Source organism: Dendropsophus ebraccatus, chromosome 10 (genome assembly GCF_027789765.1).
Source record: "Dendropsophus ebraccatus isolate aDenEbr1 chromosome 10, aDenEbr1.pat, whole genome shotgun sequence".
Classification (NCBI taxonomy): Eukaryota; Metazoa; Chordata; class Amphibia; order Anura; family Hylidae; genus Dendropsophus; species Dendropsophus ebraccatus.
This window is the reverse complement of record NC_091463.1, coordinates 73557986-73579456: the sequence shown is the minus strand read 5'-3', so window position 1 is coordinate 73579456 and position 21471 is coordinate 73557986. Positions and strand designations below refer to the sequence as shown.

Here is a 21471-nt window from a genome sequence, read left to right as displayed (position 1 = left end):
CAATTAGTTGTTAAAGGGAGTCTGTCAAGCTTAGAGTTTAAGTGTCACAGAGGTGATTTGCCAAGTCGCAGCATGCATGCCTACTCACTCCCCCACCACTTTCTGCCTTGATTGATTGATTGATGTACATGGATCAACGATGGAAACCAAGCTGTGCACATCAATCATGCAAGGCAGGAAAGTGTGGGGGAGGAAGAGGGATGCATGCAGCAGCTCAGCCTCTTTGACACTTGAACTCAAAGCCTGATATAGAACTGACAGGTTCCCTCTAAAGGCTACAAGGAGTTTTTAGTAAAAAGTAAAAGATGTTCTCACCGGTCTGAAGACAATAAGCGTAAACTGCGATCTACACAGGCAAACATCACCTGAGGAAAATAGCAGAAATAGTTGGAAATAGTAGCCTAGAGGAATAGTACTTATCTACTATTTATTTTTACCATAAATTGCTAGTGTTCTTTTACAATTAAGAGCTGCACAGCTTATAAGGTGACCTATTCCATATTACTATATCCTATACTAAAGTTTATGCTGTGAATAATTCAGTAGAGATGATCGAACAGCGGAAAATCTTAGGTTTTATTCCTGATGCCTTCCCGGTCCGTGGGGAAGGAGGAGACAGCCCAGGTACCGCCTGGAATTCCGGGATACAGCTTATTACCTAGGCTGAATCCCAGAATTCCAGGCGGTACCCGGGCTGTCTCCGCCTTCCCCACGGATTGGGAAGGCATCGGGAATCAAATGCGGAAGGTTCGGCAAGGTTCGAGTTTGGATAGAACCTAAGATTTTCCGCTGTTCGATCATCTCTATAATGCAGTGCATCTAGGTTCAACACATGAAACTAAAGCTAATCTCAAAGAAACCCTAATCTATAACCCTCCTCTATATACATGAAGAGAACATGGTGTCTTACCTCCGCTGATTGTAATTTCAGTACCTGGAAACCTTTGCTCCTTAAAATCAGGATACAATCTCCAGAAACAGCTGGGAAGATAAGAAACAATCTTTGATCAGAATGACATTAGTAGGAGTAGAAATATAGACTTCTCAAAAACTATTAAAATCCCAAATAAATTAAAGGAGATGTAAACTTCGGACATTAGAAGCCATTCTAGAAAATCAGAGGAGATCAGGGTACTCCACCGCTGGAACTCTAGAGGTCAACAGTAATCTGGGCGCAAATGTTCCGTTCCCCCATAGCTAACCATTGGTGGAAAGTAGCAGTGGCATAGCTACTATAGAGGCAGGGTAGGCAGTTGCTATGGGGCTCGTGCAGGAGGGGGGAACGGGGAAGAAGGTGAGAGCATGTGTCCTTCTGCTTAACCCCTTAGGTACTGCAGTGTGTAAGTGACCCAATGTTTACTTACATGCAGCAACACAAAAAAGCGTTAACAAGCAGAAGACAAAGAGATCTCCTCTGATAACCTCTGACCTCTGTTCTCCAGCTGCCCAATCAAGTAAGAAAATGTGCAGAGCTCCTTGCAGGGGTCAGGGGTTATCAGTGCACCAGGCAAGGCAGATATCTCTTTGTCTATTGAACTTTGGGTCACTTACACACTGCAGTACATAAGGGGTTAAGCAGAAAGTAGTCTGCTCCTGCACCTATGTATTTAACCATGAGGGCTCCTAATGGGTAAAAACAGTAGACTGTCATAGCAATATATATTATATATATATATATATATACATTTTTTGCTATGGGGCCCTGTGAGTCCTAGCTACGCCCCTGGAAAGAAGCATTATTTTTATTGAAATTAATGGGCTTTCTGTATATTGCACAGAAATGTCAGGTCCTCTTCTCAGATACCGTTTGTAGCTTCTCACTGCTCTGGCCAAAGGCCCTTTTACACAGACCGATTTGTCTGGGGGCACTGTTAGAAACGCTACTTCAGCTGATAAATGGCCTATGTAAAAGTGGGGACGATCAGCTGAGGAGCGGAAAAGCACCCAATCCCTGGCTGGTCGCATCTTTTTGACTGCTTTAAAATTTATCGCTATTGGCTGCACATCTTCCTGTGCAAACGGGAATATGCAGCTGATAGCGAAGGGAAACTGACAGTAGAGATATGCATATATCCGTGTTGTCAGTTCCCCGATCAGACATGTAGTGCATGCATACATACCTAGGGCACTCCTGTGTGATCCGGCATCTTCTGCCTGCCTTCATACACCAGAGAGCGGAATGCCAGGTCACACAGTAGTGCACTAAGTATGCTAAGTAGGGATGGTCCGAACCTGTCGAGGTTCGGGTTCGTATGAACCCGAACGCTCGGCATCAGATTCCCGCTGTCTGCCCGCTCCGTGGCAGCGGGAGGAACGCCTGGAAAACTGGGATACAGCCTATGGCTATAGCTGTATCCCAGTTTTCCAGGCGGTCCTCCCGCTGGATCCGCCCGCTCCACGGAGTGGGCAGACAGCGGGAATCATTACCGAGGTTTCGGGTTCGTACAAACCCGAACCGAACTCGGTTCGGACCATCCCTAATGCTAAGTATGTACTACTGTATGATCTGGAAAATGACAGCACAGATATATGCATATCTCTGCTGTCAGTTTCCCTTTGCTATCACCTGTTTGCACAGGAAGATGTGCAGCCAATAGCAATAAATTTTAAAGCAGTCTAAAAGATGACATCAGCCGAGGATCAGCTGGCTGTTTTTATGGTCCTAAGCCTATCGCTCTCACTTTTACATGGGCCGATTAATGGCTAAAGGATTGTTTCTATCAATGCTCCTCGCTGATGAGCGGCCCTTAGTAAAAGGCCCTTTAGCCACAGCAGTGAGAAGTTACAAACAGTATCTGAGAAGAGCAATTGACATGTCTAGGCAATACAAAGAAAGCCAATTTGTTTAAATAAAAATAGTGCTTCTTTTCACTAATGGTGGTCTGCGGTGGAACTGAACACTTACTCCCACATTATTGTTGATTGCTAGGGTTCCAGCAGTGGGGTACTGTCAGTTTCCATGGCTGCACAAACGATACTAAGATTGTTTGTGTGACCTGGCCACTTGATTATTTTGCCATCTAAAGACACTGCCAATAGGCGCCAATCTTGCTCATTAGCGCTAGTTTGCATCCATATTGGGCCATGTTAAAGGACCCTAAGGCTGGGGCTACACAGTGACATGTGCTGTACAACAAAAATTTCTGAAACCTGTCCAAAGCATGCAGTCATGTGACTTTATTAGTAAAATAAAAAAAGCCAAATCACATAGATGTTACAGATCAAAGATTACAGCAAGCGCTCTGTGTGGAGATGTTCTCCCGTCATCCTGCGTTGGCCAATGCAGGGTGACGGGGGAACATCTCCACACAAGGCGCTTGCTGTAATCTGTTTCCATTTACCAGTCTGTACCTTGCTAGACCATAGCCTAGAACACATGTCCATAAACCCATACCTACCTGGTGGGACATTCATCCTAGTGGTCTCCCTGTCGATGATACAGTGAGTACAGGACGCAGCAGCCCTAACACTTCATCACATACGTTTAAACTAGTGGCGCATAAAATATGCCAAATTCTTTGTGTCATGTGATGTAATTATATTAAGTATACAATACCTGACAACCTTTGACCTTATAGCCCCTGGTGACGTAACCGACATTGGTACTGAAACGCGTTGGACAAGGTGGTTCTATATTCTCCTTGGATTAGTCATAACTGGATCATCATGGTTTATTGACTATTAGGAACATTTCTTTTTGGTATATGTTGATAGCCGGGAGGTGGCAGTGACAAATACCAAATGTTGTTGTGATTGGACGTTGGGACAGACATCTGTGGACATCTACAGACCTCTCCCATATGTGACAGGACAGATTGGTGAGATCCCCTCCCAATGGCTATATATTATTGGAGTTTTTTAGTAAATAATTGTAAATCATTTTTAGGCTCATCTTTTTTGTATTATTTGCTATACTGTTACGCAAGGATTGATTCATTTTGAATGGGCCGGTGTACCCAAAAATGCATGATTATTTGTATAAGTGATTTATTCATCAACATTTAGTTTCTATACTGTTTCTTGAGAGACAATGTGACCACCCAACAGACATGGCGAATCCCAATGTGGAGTGGAATGACATTGATTATCTCATAGGAATGAGCAGACAGTGGTTTCCAGCTGGTGCTGTGGGATTCAGCAGACGGTCTTCCAAGAAACAGAAAAAAGCTCAGTGATGATGCATGTAATACGTTTTTAAGCTCCCGATTCTATATATGAAACCATTTACAAAAAATTCTGTGAGTGTTTCTTTAACTTGAAATGCCATAGTAGGACATGAACTAAAATATGAGGATAAAATATACCATAATATATCACCAATGGCCTTGCTCACCTATGGACTCCACTGGGGATGAAAATGTAGGAACATAAAACGAGTTCTGTGATTCTCCTTTGTGGTTCACCAAATTTAGTGTATCTGTAACAAAGAAGAGTTGTGGAAGTCTGTATTTTATATCTATAGGAATGAGAATTTTGTGGTTCTTCAACGAAGGCACAAAGAAATTGAGGAAAGAAGACTGAGAGAAAGAAAAGACAAAACGAGGAGATGGCTGTTGTCCTTACCATTTGTGAGTACCAAGACTTGGTCACGGCCGATCTGCGTCACCTGCACTGGACCCGTCCATGAGTCCTCTGATCAAAATACAAATGATAAACCAAGAGATCACATCAACAAATGCAAACAAGCTAAGGTCTATGTAAACAACAATCTGGCGAACGTGACCATCTTACCATCTTTGCGGTCTGTAAACCAAGAAGCCAATGAATTGAGGTTGATGGTTTGAAATTGAATTTTGCAATGGAGAGATGACCCCTTGCTAACCCCAATACACACTACTGGATACAGTTCTCCTGGCACCACCAGCATTTCAAATATCTTCAAAGGGCACGGCAGGGGGAAGTCAAAGTGCTTGAGCGTGAAAAGGAGAAAAGACACAGTCAGTGATAAGACTGGGACATTACAACATTCAAGAGCTGCCATTCTAGCAAAGCAAAGCTATCAACAATACAAACAATTGTTCTGAACTGTGAAGTTGTAAAAAAGTTAAGAAACAAAGATCTTCAATGTCCAAGTGAAGGTTAAAAGAAGAACTGTCTGGTATTGGGCAGGATAAGTCATGTCTCACATCAACTCTTCCCCTACCAACGCTCTCCCCAAGTATGGAGAGGTGTTCGAAAGTAAACTAGTCAACATCAACAATGAGAAGTTTGGTTTTATAGGTAACAAAGTACAAGGCCTCAGAAGACACATATGATGCTGAGGCCCATGCACTTGCAAGGCAAAATAGTGACTTTTAACCAGACTTCATGCCCTCTTGCGATAAGTTGGGGCCCATTACCCTAGTACTTTACTTCCTTTAAGGTGTCATTGCCCTCAGATTCATCTTGCCTATATCCGTATAGTGAACTGTGCTTCATCTTTCCAGCAAGATCTCACCAGACTATGGTAATAGATTCCTCAAAATTTGTAGATCAGATTGAAGACTATTACCTTTAGCAACATAAACTTTTCAAGTGGTTGATACCATTCCAGCAAAAGTACTGAGGACTCCAGAGCGGCACAAAGAAACCAGCTGCCTGATATGTCATTGTGAGCTGAGAAAGGAAGAAATCATGGAAGTGGAATTAGAAGAGAACATGGTCATAGAAGATAAAGCCGATCATCAATATAGTGACTGCTGGTTTCTTACCCACACAACAACTCTTGCAACCCTTAGTGTCTGGTATTTTATTGGATGCTGATTTCTTCCTGTAGTAAATAAGGATATACATTTTACCCTCTGTTGCTCTGGCCTGTCTCTATTATAAACCTTTGTAAATTTTATATGTTTCACTATCATGATAATTCTTAAGTTAAAGGGAATCTGTCAGCACCCGGACCCGACCGAGGCAATAAAGCGACTCTGTACTCACAATCTGTCCGTTCCCCCCTCCCCCCCATAAAACCACTTGTACCTTTGGATAGCTGCTTTTAATCCAAGATCTGTCCTGGGGTCCGTTCAGCAGGTGATGCAGCTATGTTCACGCTGCGTATGTTTCCGGCCATAGATCGTACGTAGTGTGCATTGTGCGGGCGTATATTGTATACTTTCAAGCGAACGCATCAACCTCAAAACTACGTGCGTATATTCGCGGTTCGCACTATGGACGGAAACATACGCAGTGTGAATATAGCCTTAAACTTGCAGCCCTGTGCCCAACTGTCATTGCCTAGACTCGAGTATCTGTGCCCTAACTTTGCACCACCCCTCCGTCCCTCCTCCTCACCCTCTTCATCATTAGGAATGCCACTGGTGGGATTTTTCCTATTCTTCTGCAGTGAGCACTGCACAGGTGCCTCAACGATCCAGCCCATGTGCAGTATTCACACAGTTGATGAATAGGAGAATACCGGCCTGGGGCTTTCCTAATGATGAAGATGGCGGGGAGGAGGGACAGAGAGGTTGTGCCAGCCTAATGCATAGTCACTCTAGGCCATGCTAGTTTGGCACAAGGCTGCAAGTTTAAAAGTATTTTTTTAGGGCAATTACTGCATCACCTGCCGAACGGACCGCAGGACAAATCTTGGATTAACAAAAGCAGCTATACAAGTGGTTTGGGGGGAAGCAGATTGTGGGTACAGAGTGACTTTAAAGGGAATCTGTAAGCAGTAATGCACGTTTCAAACTGCTGTCAGGACAAGGAGACACATGGTACCTTTCATATATCCAAGTTTGCTTTAAGAATGTAGAAAATGCTTTTATTATATAGTATAAAGAGTCAAAGATGTGTTTCTGAGCTCCTGAAGTGAAAGCTATAACACCTCCTCCCTCACCTTCCTATACCTGACCCTGCTTGGGACTCAGCTTCCAGATGTCAATAAAGCAGTGGAGGGGATGTGGTGTAACAGCTTGCAGCAATTCAGGGATAAAAGCATTTTTCTATGTTTTGGAAGTACAGTTGGACATATGAAAGGTACCATGTGTCTTTTTACCCTAACAGCTATGTAACAGTGTCTGCAGTTTGAAAAGTGAATTACAGCTGAAAGATTCCCTTTAGGTGGATGCTCACTAGTTAGCAGGTTACCTTTGCCTTAGGTGTCAGTGGAGGGGATGCCGCACAACTTTATTTCTTGTACTGTAATCAAGTGTCAAAGGGGAGTCGAGGTGAAGCACCTGTACTGCACTCTGGCACTCCTCACCACTCCATCCCCCCCCCCCCTCTTCTCCATGAAAATTCAGTGGCGGCCAGCCTCCACTCGCACTCGCTCCATCTTCCATATTCATTCCGCTACTGTCAAGGGCCGCACGTGTTGACCAGACAGTTCGCGCATGTGCCGGTGAAATCACGAGCCGGGCGCTTCCTATCTTTACAATTCGGCGTGAACGGCATACACAGGAAACGCATGACCTATGTCAGTAGTAGCGCGAAAATGGAAGATAGAGAGAGTGCCAGTGGAGGCCGGCCGCCGCTGAATATTCATGGGGAAGAAGGAGGACGGAGTGGTAAGGCTTAACGATAGCTCCATAGCTTGTAAAATGGCTGCTGTAACTTAGTCACAATTTTATTTAATTTTGAGTTAAAATTGTAGTTAAGCTGAGACGGTGTTGTGATACTGTACTGTGACTCACTGTTAGTGAATAACGGTTAGTACATTGACCTATAAATACGGGCAGGGCCGGCTCCAGGTTTTGGTGGGCCCTTGGGCGACAGAGCCTCAGCGGGCCCCTTTGTATAGTAAATCATGTGGCATCACTTTTAGAGGGTCTCTATCTCCCCATTCTGTGTAGGTATACAGCTGTGTATTATATACTTATTATCCCCCTGTATGAGTGTGTATATACTGTATATCTCCATTCTGTGTAGGTATACAGCAGTGTATTATATACTTATTATCCTCCTGTATGTGTGTGTATATATCTCTCCATTCTGTGTAGGTATACAGCTGTGTATTATATACTTATTATCCCCCTGTATGAGTGTGTATATATATCTCCATTCTGTGTAGGTATACAGCAGTGTATTATATACACACTCATACAGGAGGAGGATAATAAGTATATAATACACTGCTGTATACCTACACAGAATGGAGATATATACTGTACACACTCATACAGGGGGATAATAAGTATATAAACACAGCTGTATACCTACACAGAATTGAGAGATATATACACTCATACAGGAGGATAATAAGTATATAATACACTGCTGTATACCTACACAGAATGGAGATATACAATATATATATATATATATATATATATATATATATATATATATATATATACACACACACACACACTCATACAGAAGGATAATAAGTATATAATACACTGCTGTATACCTACACAGAATGGAGAGATATATACACACTCATACAGGAGGGGGATAATAAGTATATGTCTCTCCATTCTGTGTAGGTATACAGCAGTGTATTATATACCTATTATCCCCCCCCCTGTATGAGTGTGTGTGTGTGTGTGTGTGTATATATATGTATATATATATATATATATATATATATATATATATATCCATTCTGTGTAGGTGATCAGCAGTGTATTATATACTTATTCCCCCCTGTAGTGTGTATATATATATATATATATATACTTATAATACACTGCTGATCACCTACACTAAATGGAGAGAAAAAAATAGCAATACAACAGTGGATTTATTGCATATTGTGACTCCCCCATGGAAAGTAAAGGGGAAAATCTGCAATAAATCCACTGCAGCAGATATGCCACAGGTGATCCTACCTTCCTACTCCCAGCACACATAGACAGATATTCATACACAACACCTGCATAGACTTACACACACAACACTAGCATACAGACTTACACACACACAACACCTGCATACAGACTTACAGACACACAACACCTGCATACAGACTTACAGACACACAACACCTGCATACAGACTTACACACACACAACACCTGCATACAGACTTACAGACACACAACACCTGCATACAGACTTACACACACACAACACCTGCATACAGACTTACACACACACAACACCTGCATACAGACTTACACACACACAACACCTGCATACAGACTTGCACACATATGCATGTATACTCAGTCACACATACACTCACCTCTGTATCTGTCAGTCCTGTTACATCTTCTCCCTCTGCCTGGGCCGCTGTGGAGGTCAGGAGACCCAGGAATACAGGAGGGGGCAGGGAAGCACAGCACAGGCAGCAATGTGAGGAGGCTTCTGGGCCCTGACTTGCTGTTTGGCCTCTACAGGCTGCCGTGCAGTGAGCCCCGCCCCCTCTCCTCTGGTCCGACGCTGAGAGACTGAGGCCTGGAGGAGCCACAAAATGACTTAAGTGGCTCACCAGCGCCCCCCTCATCCCTGCGCCCGGCTCATCCCCCCTCCCCCCACAGCCTCAGGTAATGATGTGTGCGCTCACAGCACAGCACCACCTGCACACAGTGCGATGTGTGTCAGTGTGTGAGCGCAGTGAGAGGGGAGGGAGAGGGGAAGAAATGGGTGGGCAAGTGCAGGGGGGCCCCTTGAGGCACTGTGGGCCCCGGCACTTGCCCGAGTATGCCTGGTGCTGACGCCGGCCCTGAATACGGGTATCGTTTCGCCTGAATGTGGTGATCTCAACATAGCACCACCCTATCATCTCCCAAGCCACCTTCAAGCCAGGTAAGAAGATATCGGGCTAAGCTGACAGCAAGATAGAAGTGAGCTGCTAGGTAAGGAAGGAGTAAGTAAGAGTAATATTTTCTCCCTAGATGTGACCCCTTTAACTGTGTTGGAAGGCAACATATGACCTGGTGACCTATTAGGGTATATTGATGACAAATAAGAAAGTAGCTTCAAATTCTGTGTGCCACCTCAATGAACATGAGTTTATAGTCTAAATATCTGCTCTGACTGAACATACCTGGGCAGGAGTCTGTGTGTAGGGATGTGACCTAAACGATACTCTCTTCGTATCTGCTCATGGAGAGTCACAAGGCTGTGGGAGTATAGTTGGGGAACTTTACCTAAAAACAGACAGCAAGGCATTGAGACATCATCCTTAATGTCATACAAAGTAAATTAAGATTTCCCTTCCTTACCCTTAAGATTCCCCTCTTCCTTACCCGTTATGGACATCAGTACGTTGTTAATAGAATAAACCCATGTGGTCCGACCTGGAAACAACTTGGAGAGGAAAAAAACATACAGCTCATGGACTTTGCACATTCAATTTTTCAGCCTAACCAGTAGATCCATCTATAGGTAGCTTTAAGCAGAGCCTGCCATCACTTTTATCCTGCCTAAACCACAAATCATCAGGATGGTCCTGGTGGCTTCTCCCTGCCCCACCAGGATGGACTCATAGATCTTTCTATATCTGAGCATAGGAAGAGATCTATCATTAATGGCTGGCAGGGTAGGAAGAGGTTACTGGGGACAACCCTGATGACTGGTGGTTTGGGCAGCATAAAAGTGAGGACTTTTTTTTTTAAACGCCGCCTGAATCCCATGCTCAGCGCCGTTCCTTGGACGTGCACCAACACAGCTCTATGCACTGGTGACGGCCTGCCAACTCCAATATGCCCTCCCGTCTGTGATGCGGCTCCATTGACTGATTAAAGGACTGCGGCACCGGGATCCACGCACCAGCGCCGATCTGTTACTAGGAAAATAAAGTGATGTACCTAATAGTACATTCGCTTTAAAATGTCAATACACAAGAAAAAAAATCCACCAGTATTTTATGCTCCCTATATTGTCAGGTTGGTTGCTCACCAGGTCCAGAGATGCCTGTTTTTCAGAACGGTTTAAAGTGAATATCCCTTGTTCTGCTCCAAGTATAACATGTATATCTAAAATACACAAAAAAGAAAAAAAAAAGAAAAAACAAGGTAAATGAAAATGGCCAAAACAAGACTCAAAAAAAGTTTGGAGGAGTAACAGTTCCCACCATTTGAGGTTGGATGTTTCCAGGTGGTTGCTGAATGGATTTTCAGTGGACATCCATTAAAGATTTTCTTCAGCTGGAAGTCTATCTGTACACAGAGGCAATGAAACATTTAGTATAACAGGATAATGCAGGTACATTATAGGCTGTGTTCACACATATATTGCATGCATATTTGCATGCATATTTGTCACAGAATTCTGCACTGATGTACAATGCAGAATAATTCATTTGAAGGATAAAAAATCTGCAGTATGCCCTGTATGTTGTGGAAATGTCACCATCTTTCATAGTTTTAACAAAATTCTTAGCAAAACAATTGCAAGTATTACGGCCTGTGTCACCATAGACTAATGTTAGGTAAAACTCAAAAGAGGTCAATAAAGATCATCATGCATATATTAGCTCCACATTTGAGCACTCTCTTCATGAGGCTTAGCAGGAGCTGAAGCTGACAAAGCAGCAGTTCCAAGACACCCCTGGATTGCATGCAGGTACATAGTAAAGGTGTCTATACAACTTCAATAACTTGGCCTTCAACTATCTCTCCTGTCCTCCCCATACACATAAACGTTTGGCATGGCCAAATGCCCCTGTGTTCTCCATGGGGATAGGAAGGTTAAGACATCTCAGGCGGTGGCTTATCTTTCCGAAAATAAAGGGGCTGGGGAGTGAAATTCCACCATCTGTCGATGGAGACTCGGGATGTCATTATACACTTTACTCTGATGGCTGAGCCCGGCACCGGTATCTTCCGACATCAGTATAGAATGTTAGATGACCTTAAAGACAATCTGTCACTACATTTATTCTGCCTTAAATGAGGGCAGCATAAACTAGTGACAGAAATGCTGAACAGATTGGTGTATTACTGACGTCTTTTTGTTCAGCCGTTCTCCTAATATGCAGGAGAACAGGATACTTGCCACACCCCTCCCCCCACCCTCCAGCTTCTGATTGACAGTTGGCTGCCTATACACAGCACGGATAGATAACTGCCAATCAGCAGCTGGTGGGCGGAGTTTTCTGCTTCTCATCAATATTGAGGACTACTGGGCTCATGCACATAATGGAGAGGTCTAACTATTGTCCGCGTTATTCAGGAGGATATCTCGATTAGGCTGAACAGAACAATGGAAGTGAAACGTCATTCTGTTCAGCTTCTCTGTAACTACTTTATGCTACTCTTAGATGGGGCACCAGAAACCTACTGACAAAATCTCTTTACGTTCCTGGGAGTGGAAAAGACCACCAGAATAAAATTCCATAAAAAAAAAAACAACATTTAAGCATAGGTCCAACTATGTAAGAACAATTGTCTATAATAAAGTTCATATACATAAACATTCAATGGAATTCAGCACATATTTTACCCTGAGGTAGTGAAAGGTACAGTATATACTGTGGTTGGCCATAGTGTCACATCTATGAAATACTAACTGGACTAGAAGGCTTTACCTGTTTTGCTTGAGCTCTTCCTTTCTTTGGGGGCAAAGATGGGGGAAGATCTTGAACCAAGAGTGATGGCTCTGTGATTGAAGGAAAGCAGACAGGACATTAGCCGTGAGGATAATCCTATGTACTCATTGTGAGTTCTCTATAATATAATATGAGGCCATAGGTCTCGTGCACACAGCAATAGGGCAGTGCAAGGATCTTGCCACCATGTGCTAGTTACTTGAGGTCCCATGTTCTCCTCTAGAAGAATTACAGCTGTAATATGAATATTAATTTTAGGCAGATCTGTGAGGAAAAAACCTTGGTGACTTTAACTTAACAGTACCCAGAAATACAGAATGGGCCCACAAACATGATGGCTAAAAAAGAGGTTTCAATAATTTCTGATCACTGCAAATGCTGGGGATGGAAGAGTAGAAAGGCCTTGTAGTAAAAGTTTGGAGAGTTGTCATGGGCATTGTGGGCATGAGATCCACAGCTTCAATACTCGAGAACTGTCAGAGACTATAAAAGTTCATATGTTTAGTGACAGAAGGGTACATGGAGGTCAGTGGGTCACACAGCAATTGTTAAAATTAGCTGCCCTGACCATGATATGGGGGTTACTCTCATACACCCATGTTTGTTACTATCGGAAGACCTACTAAAAGTGGAGCTATACATGGGTTCTCACCGCTGATTAAGGATCCTTTTACATGGTAGATAGCTGTAGAATGGCTTATCTCAGTGGCATCTCAAAGATGCTTCTTGTCATCTTTATAATACAGTGAAACCTTGGATTACAAGCATAATTCGCTCTGGGACACAACTCCCCAGGTGGCGGCAAACCTGCTGGTACTAGTGCCGGAGGCCTAGAGCAGCTATCAGTGAAGTGGGTAATTCAGTGGTCAGAGGGAAGCAGCTATGAAGCGTACAGGTAATGGAGAAGTGGAAGGTGTCCAATCACTGGTAGAGTTGATCAGGTGGCAATGGGTTAAAATGAGAGGATATTTACCTACTACAATATCAAGATGGGAACACAGGGGGCTTGAATAAAAATCTTGTTCATTTACTTTTTTTAAGTTTTCAGCTTGTCTTGCAAAACTCTTAAACCAGGTTACTTGTAATCCAACAGTTTCCTTTGGAATACAAGGCCCCCCCAGTCCCTCTCCTAGGGGACACTTCCCTCCCCACAACTCACCAGAGCTGGCAGCAGGTAACTGGTTCCCCAGAGTCTCAGGCCAGGCTTGTGCCGGGGTTCTCTGTACACTTGGCCCACTATAACATCGGACCAAAGCGGCGGGAGTGTGCAGCCGGTCCTGGTCTCTCTTTATATCAGCAGAAGACGTGCGGAATCTGGGCTGTATGAGATTGAAAAACAGGGGATGGGATAATGCAACACATAGGGAAAAAAATTAATGAAGCCAATGTACATATATAAATGCATAGACTCACCTTAGGGGGTAGGGGAGGGGGAGAATCCTCAGGAGACGAGTCACTGTTGAGGTCCATGCTGCCAGGTCTTTGAAGGAACATAAATCAGAAAGGTAAGATTTAAGTTTAAATTCTACGAGTGATTCCTAGACATACTGTATGGCAAATTTATGGTCGCATCTAAGCTGAAAATATGGGACATGGCCTCCCCATTCTTGAATCAGGGAATCATGTCATTAGCTGTCATTTAGTGTTACTTTAGCAAAGGTTATGACTGAATGATGGCCCTCTCATAAAACTCAGGCTACTGCTGTAAACCCATGGCAGCAAGGTCACTGCACCACTGAAATCGCTGCCAGCTGACACAAAACGAATGACTATATCACTGTATGTTCCTGGGGCTTATTTCCCCAAGACCAGAAAGACTAAGCAATTAAAATCCAACACACTTGTCCTTCTTTTCCCCAACATCATCTGCCAGGGGAGATTTGGGAGGCCCCTATACATTTGGCATAGACAGTTGGCTGGTCCTGCCGAAATCAGTAGCCTAGGCTGACCTTTCTGTTTAATGACAATGTGATATACAATGAAATAAAGAGTGAGTGTTTCTACAGAACATATTATATGGAAATGAACCACCAGCCCTTAGGTTCTCATATATTACTTGATCTTCTTCATACTTACATGTCAACATCATCATAGTCATCATCTTCATCATCAGAACAGAAACTGTAACACAAATTATTCAGAATATTAAAATTCCATCACAACGCTATCTATATTATGGTAGATTGCCATCACTGGAACCAGAAACATTGGAGCCGCAGCTGTGGGGGACTGGGGTAGCTGAGTATCACCTCTTTATTTTTACACCACCCATAGCCATATCATTTTTTTATGCCAAGACATCACCTTTAATGTTTTATGTAGGTTATAGATTAGTTTAGCTGCCAATCATTTGGGATATTACTTGACTTACTTGAGATATGGAGCTGTACTGGGGGTGCTGTGAGCTTGACTTGGTTCTAGATCAACCTGTAAACAGAAAATACATGTGTGAGCAATAATCTGCATTATCTGGACACAAATTTAAGACATATACCCCCAACCCCTTATTTTTCACAAATTTTATTAAACATTCTACAAACTACACAAAGTATTATAAAGATATGGTCAATGAACAGACTGATCCATAATCAGTAGAGAGAGAACATGTGGAAAGTTCGAATTTGCACAATTGCCATTTGACTCTTGCTGCCTGGAGAAGGTGAATGCAGCCAGATGACTCTCTGACTATCCATGTTTTTCATGACTCCCCAGGGCAGATTTGCTTATCTCTACCGATAAGTTCTCTTGGTAAGACCATAAGAAACATCTCTGAGATTCAAGGCCCTTAAAGGGACACTACTTGAAATATATGATCAAACCATTACAAAAGAAAATAAAAAATAAATCTCTTAACGGTATACACATAGCACTCCTCCTATTTAGCTATGTTATTGGACAGGACCTAGTCAAATGGGTGGGGAGTATTATGGACCTATTCCACGGGCCGATAATCGTTTAGCGAGGGCTGTAGGGACATCGTTACCGATGTCCTTGCAGCCCTTGTTAAACATCATACTTTACCTATCCAGGCTGCAGGTCTTCTGTGCTCCTTCTCCCGATCCCGCGCGCAGCAGCAGTAGCTTCAGAGCGGCCTGTCTGGACTGACAGACCGCTCAGCCAATCACTGGCCGCGGCGGCCCTGGCCAGTGATTGGCTCAGCGGTCTGTCAGCTAACAGGCCCTGCAGCCTGGATAGGTAAAGTATGATGTTTTTAAATCGTCAGTCGCCTGCTGCGCACCGCTATTCCGCGTAGCGATGCACGGGTGGCGACCGATGATTTTAGGTTTGAACCTAAATGAACGATCAGCCGATGACACGATCATCGGCTGATTGTTCTCTCTACTTCACGGAGCGAAAATCGTCTGAATCGGGCCGATTAGGCCGATTATCGTTCCGTGGAATAGGCCCCTTAGTCTTGGGCTCTGTACACACAGAATAGTGTGGGATGAGTTCTGTAGTAGCAAGCAGGATAGTGGTAAATGTAACCATATAACGGTCATATGACAATGACAAGATGATTAATAAACATAAAACACAAAGAATAATTATTAGCATAACTGGGATTACGCTCTCCATTACCTTTGGAGCCCTTGGTTCTTCCATTTTCACTTTTGGAGGTTGAGTTAAGTTGATCTGATTCACTAAAAGAAAAAGAATAATGTTTTTTACTTTACTCTCCAACTTCACCCCTGTACCCAACTTCGGTCGTAGTACTTACACTGAATGTCTGATGATGTGCGTCCAACTTTTGGAAGACGTTTTTTTGAAAGAATTCGAGAGAAGGTTGAGAGAAACTATTAAACAAAAATGTATATGAATTCAGTATATCAAATTGGTGGGATTGGTTTTATCGCATGACTTAAAAAAAAACTTTTTATATCTAATAGAGGATCAATATAGTTCAATGGTGATACTCTTGGAGTAGACATTTGTGCTGCATTACAGTAATCAATATTACTGAACTCCCTGAACATATATTTAACCTTAAAGTGACTCTGTACCCACAATCTGCCCCCCCCCCCCAAAACCACTTCGGATAGCTGCTTTTAATCCAAGATCTGTCCTGGGGTATGTTTGGCAGGTGATGCAGTTATTGTCCTAAAAAACAACTTTTAAACTAGCAGGCCTGTGCCCAACGGCTGTGGCCTACAATATCTGTGCCCTAACTTTGCACCACCCCTCTGTCCCTCCTCCCCACCCTCTTCATCATTAGGAATGCCCCTAGAACATTTTCTCCTGTCTGAACATTGCACAGGTGCCTTAACGATCCAGCCCATGTGTCGTGCTGACACAGGTGAGGAATAGTAGGCAATCTGCCTGGAGCATTCCTAATGATGAGGAGGGTGGGGAGGAGGGACAGAGAGGTTGTGCCTGCCTAATGCATACATAATCTAGGCCACAGCCATTGGACACAGGGCTGCAAGTTTAAAAGTTGTTTTTTAGGACAATAACTGCATCACCTGCCGAACGGACCCCAGGACAGATCTTTGATTAAAAGCAGCTATCCGAAGGTACAAGTGGTTTGGGGAGGGTACAGAGTCACTTTAAACCATGCAGGATTATTGTTCCCTGTCTGTACAGTCCGTAGAACACGGCAAGCAATATTTCTTAGTCAGCTCAAATCCTGTTAAATAAATGGACACCAGACAGGAACCCAATGGACTACATTCAAATCAACTGTATCTGTTGTGACCCAGTGATATCTGTTGTGCAATAGACCATTCAACTGCATTTTTGTGCACTCAAAGAACTTTTCGACAAAAGCCTTAAAGGGCTACTCTGGAAAAAATCTTTTTCTTTCAAATCAACTGGTTTCAGAAAGTTATATAGATTTGTAATGTACTTCTATTTAAAAATCTCAAGTCTTCCAGTACTTATCAGCTGCTGTATGTCCTGCAGGAAATAGTATTTACTTTTCAGTCTGACACAGTGCTCTCTGCTGCCACCTCTGTCCAATTCAGGAATTGTCCAGAACAGTAGAAAATTCCCATAGAAAACTTCTCCTGCTCTGGATAGTTCCTGTCTCTGACAGAGACGTCAGCAGAGAGCACTGTGTCAGACTGAAAAGAAAGCACCATTTCCTGCAGGACATACAGCAGCTGATAAGTACTGGAAGATGAGGTTTTTAAATAGAAGTAAATTACAAATCTATATAACTTTCTGAAACCAGTTGATTTGAAAGAAAAAGATTTTCGCTGAAGTAACCCTTTAAATGGATCCTCCAATGTACCTGTGAACAAGGCCTAACATACAGGGAACATTTACATTTCATAACCCTCACCTCCATGTCAACTTCTTCTTCAGCATTGGAGGTTTCATGGTGCTTTTCTGGATTTCTCAGTTTTTCCAACAATTCCATAGTGAGAAAAGCACCAAGTCCTGTCTGGGCAACAAACTGGTGCTAAAAGAAATACAGAAAACAGGCAAAAGTCACATCAAGATTTTAACACTGAGCCAAAAGGTTTAAAGAGTCACTGTCGGTTTTTTTTTTTGCAGAAATCAATAGTCCAGGCCATTTTAAAAAAACTTTGTAATTAGGTTTATTAGCCAAATCTGCCATTATCTGCATTTAAGAAGCCTTTCCCCGGTCCCCCCTCCCTCCTCTTTTCCATCCACTGCAAAAAATCAGGAAATTGTGACTTGTTGCAGGAGTCACACTCTGTCTGTTCCTATAGAGAGGGGAGGGGGGAGGAGGAAGGAGGGAGTTAGCCAGCAGCAGAAAGCAGATAACAGAGGATTACAGGCACTGAGCTGGGTGACAGCTGTAATCAGAGCTCAGAGCAGTCCTGGTGACTGTCAGAGGAGATAGAGGGTGAGGTATTTGTAGATTAACTCTTTGTTGCCCTGTTTTGGACTTTTATTTAGCTCTCTCCATAGGAGAACAATGAAGACAGGGGGGAGAGCTTCAAACTGCTTTTTCATGATAAAAATGTATTTTTCGGCTAATAAACCCAATTACAAAGTTTCTTAAAATCACCTGGACTATTAATTTTTTGCAAAAAAAAAAAAATTCATGACAGTGACACTTTAAGGATACTATTACACGGGCCAACTATGGCACGATCCTTTTAGTAAGTGAGTGCCAATCTGCTACATCGGCGCTCGTTTACAGGACCTATTAGACGGCCTGATAACTGGTAAGTAAGGGCTGCATGGACATCGTTAGAGATGTCAATGCAGCCCTTGCCCAAACACTTGACACCTTACCTCTCCCAGCTCCAGGTCTTCTCGCCTGTGCTCCGCAGCTTCCCGTTCCCGGCAGTTGCAGCATCTGAGCAGCTTGTCAGCTGACAGGCCGAGGCGGTCCTGGCCTGTCAGGTGTCAGGTGTTTGGGGAATCGCCAGCTGTCGGCTGCACATCACTATTACACGTGGTGATAGGTAGTCGGCGCCCGGCGATTTTAGGTCCAAACCTAATACAACAATCAGCCGATGACTTGTCATCGGATGATCGTTGTCTTTATTACACGGACTGATTCAGTTGATTATCGTTCCGTGTAATAGGGCCCTAAGACTTCACATTAGTGGCATGGATTTCATTCTTAACGGAGCTGTGACGGCTGTGACGGATCCATCTTGGAAGGAATTTCAATGAATCCCTATTGTCTTCGGAGATGGGCCCATCATATTGGATAGCACTGATAGTCTTGTGATCAAAAACTTATGAAATGGTGGATGGCACCAATAAGGAAAGTTCAACACAAAGGCTGGATGAAGAAAAAACTTCAGATATCAGTGGCATCCACAGAGGTAAAATAGAAGATATAAAGATATGACACAAAAGCAGCAATAAAAAATGGCCAGTTGAGGTAATAAAAAGGTAATAGAAAGCATATTAGAAGGAGTCCTCCAATGATAAAGGTAGAAGGTAAGATAGGGTTTCCATTGTGATGGAGAATATCCCAGTAACATTATGGGAATTGAATACAAACAGCATATACCATCAAACTTTCTTTGTAGACTCTGTAGGCAATGCTTAGCACTTACTGTGAGCAACTTGGAAGCACTTGGTCTCTTCTTGGGATTTTTGGTCAATGCCACCTTAATAAAGTTATGAAATGCTGCAGACCTAAGAAACCAAGAGCATGTATATAAGATCCACTTTGTATCCACCACTGTATCCCAATCCACTTTGTATCCACCCCTGTACAATAGCCTATTACTCACCATTTTGACTTATCCTTCAATTTAGGAGGCTGGAAACCACTTTTAGACATTAGAAAGAGAACCCTGGTAGAGTACAATAAACCAATAATATTTATTTAGATTATTTAGCTATAGGAGTATATACAGTATACAGTGGTACCTTGGTTTAAAAGTAACTTGGATTAAAGGTGTTTTGCAAGAAGCTCCTAGTTTTTCAAAACTTGGATTAAGAGCATTGCTTTGGTGTAAGAGCTCCCTGTACTGGGTGGGAGAGTGGGGAAGAAGCATGGTCTGCATAGCGGGGTCTACAGCACAGTACCCTGACCTAGGAAGTCTTCCTCACCTTTCAAATCATGGCAGATCCACTTCCGGCTGGGGCTTGCATCAGGGGACAGGACTGTGGAGGCAATCTCTCCATAGCTGTAACCCCTCTCTCCCTAGACAGAGAGTGCTGCATGTATGTGCCCACATCTGTTCTGTTCATTCATTCATTTTCCCTGCATTCTCTGTCAGCCCTTGTGTTTCCCATCCTCACCATTCCTGCTATAATGTACCTGCACTTACACTCAGCTATACACACTGCTGCTATAACATGCCTGCACTCACACTCAGTCATTCACACTGCTGTATAGAAAAGATTCTATCACTGTACTCCTGCACAGCTCTGTGATTCTCACTTCCTGATTGGTCCATGCTGAACACACCCCCTTCCCCATTGCTGTCATGTGACCACACAGACCTCTGACAGCAGCCCTGCTTCTCTATTCTAGCCTGTTGTACTACACTACTGCATTATGGGGATCTGCAGCTCCATCCTGTATCTACAAACTGCTGCTGTGTTATCAGGTTTATGCACTTACTATACATTATACACCACATGCTGATTGCTATACTGTACAGTAACTTATAATATAACATATTCTACTGTTTCTGAATGTTTGTTTCATCTGTTCTATGTGTTCTTCAGAATTAAAAAAAAAAATCATTATTTTTGGGGTGTGGAACCAATTTTCTGCATTTCAGTGATTTCTTATGGGAAAATTTGCTTTGGTTTAAGAGCGGATTTGGATTACAAGCACGGATCCGGAACGAATTATGCTCATAATCCAAGGCACCTCTGTATATATACTGGAGCTACTTAGAAACGTATTACTAACCGTAAGGGATGTACATGAAACATAGGTGGCTGGAGCTCAATAAGTTCAATTGCCGTGATTCCCAGTGACCAAACATCACATAGTTCCGTGTATCCTCCTTTGAATTCCACTGCGGCCACTTCTGGAGCCATCCTGCATGGATAGAAAAGTCCTAGTTCATTGCACAGTCATTTGTATGTGATAGAAGGTGAGAGAATTTTTTTTCAAAAACTTTCTCTATGAAGATGAATCATCCGATTGCATCATTATTTTCTCTGCACGATGAGGTCAGATGAACAAATTATCTCTAAAGTCATGTCTTCATTATACATTACCAATAAGGAGTGCCGATGAAGGAGTTCCTTCTAGCAAAAGTTGCCGTGAGCTGAGCAGAAATTCCAAAATCAGCTGTAATATATAGAAATACCCATAGCAGATAAGTATTTTATCCTTAACCATACACATTAGGATTGGTTCACTCTTTTTCCCCCTTCTCTTAGAGGTATACATGTTTCCCAGTCCATATATCTACTATAATTATAAAGATTTGAACAGAACCCCTATAAAATTGTTTTTTTTGTGGGATAAGGAGTCGAACAGTTGGCTACCATATTCCTCCTAAGCATTAAAGGGATTGTCTACTTTATGCAATTACAAGTGTTTCCTAAGAAAAGGCTGATGCAGTGCCACCACAGGTCAAATAAGGAATTACGCGCTGTTCACAAATAAGGGTAATCATGGCTGTTCAATTTCCCTACAGCGCCATTACAGGGCAA

The 21471-nt window shown here is 42.9% G+C and overlaps 1 protein-coding gene across 4 annotated transcripts in view; it reads right to left on the bottom strand.

The window, feature by feature from the left end:
- The window catches only part of MAP4K1 (mitogen-activated protein kinase kinase kinase kinase 1), a 65857-nt gene that overhangs the window by 566 nt on the left and 43820 nt on the right, over positions 1 to 21471 (bottom strand). For all 4 annotated transcript variants that reach the window (XM_069986635.1, XM_069986634.1, XM_069986636.1 and 1 more), the window contains 23 exons: positions 21031 to 21103; positions 20717 to 20848; positions 19581 to 19643; positions 19401 to 19482; positions 17696 to 17815; positions 16133 to 16208; positions 15994 to 16055; positions 14786 to 14841; positions 14491 to 14535; positions 13828 to 13894; positions 13574 to 13733; positions 12394 to 12464; positions 10939 to 11023; positions 10764 to 10840; positions 10112 to 10172; positions 9910 to 10012; positions 5691 to 5749; positions 5492 to 5595; positions 4732 to 4909; positions 4564 to 4632; positions 4334 to 4417; positions 911 to 981; positions 316 to 365 (listed from right to left, as the gene is read on the bottom strand). In XM_069986635.1, coding sequence (XP_069842736.1) covers positions 316 to 365; positions 911 to 981; positions 4334 to 4417; positions 4564 to 4632; positions 4732 to 4909; positions 5492 to 5595; positions 5691 to 5749; positions 9910 to 10012; positions 10112 to 10172; positions 10764 to 10840; positions 10939 to 11023; positions 12394 to 12464; positions 13574 to 13733; positions 13828 to 13894; positions 14491 to 14535; positions 14786 to 14841; positions 15994 to 16055; positions 16133 to 16208; positions 17696 to 17815; positions 19401 to 19482; positions 19581 to 19643; positions 20717 to 20848; positions 21031 to 21103 — 1948 coding nt within the window. The remainder of the gene's footprint in view (positions 1 to 315; positions 366 to 910; positions 982 to 4333; positions 4418 to 4563; positions 4633 to 4731; positions 4910 to 5491; positions 5596 to 5690; positions 5750 to 9909; positions 10013 to 10111; positions 10173 to 10763; positions 10841 to 10938; positions 11024 to 12393; positions 12465 to 13573; positions 13734 to 13827; positions 13895 to 14490; positions 14536 to 14785; positions 14842 to 15993; positions 16056 to 16132; positions 16209 to 17695; positions 17816 to 19400; positions 19483 to 19580; positions 19644 to 20716; positions 20849 to 21030; positions 21104 to 21471) is intronic.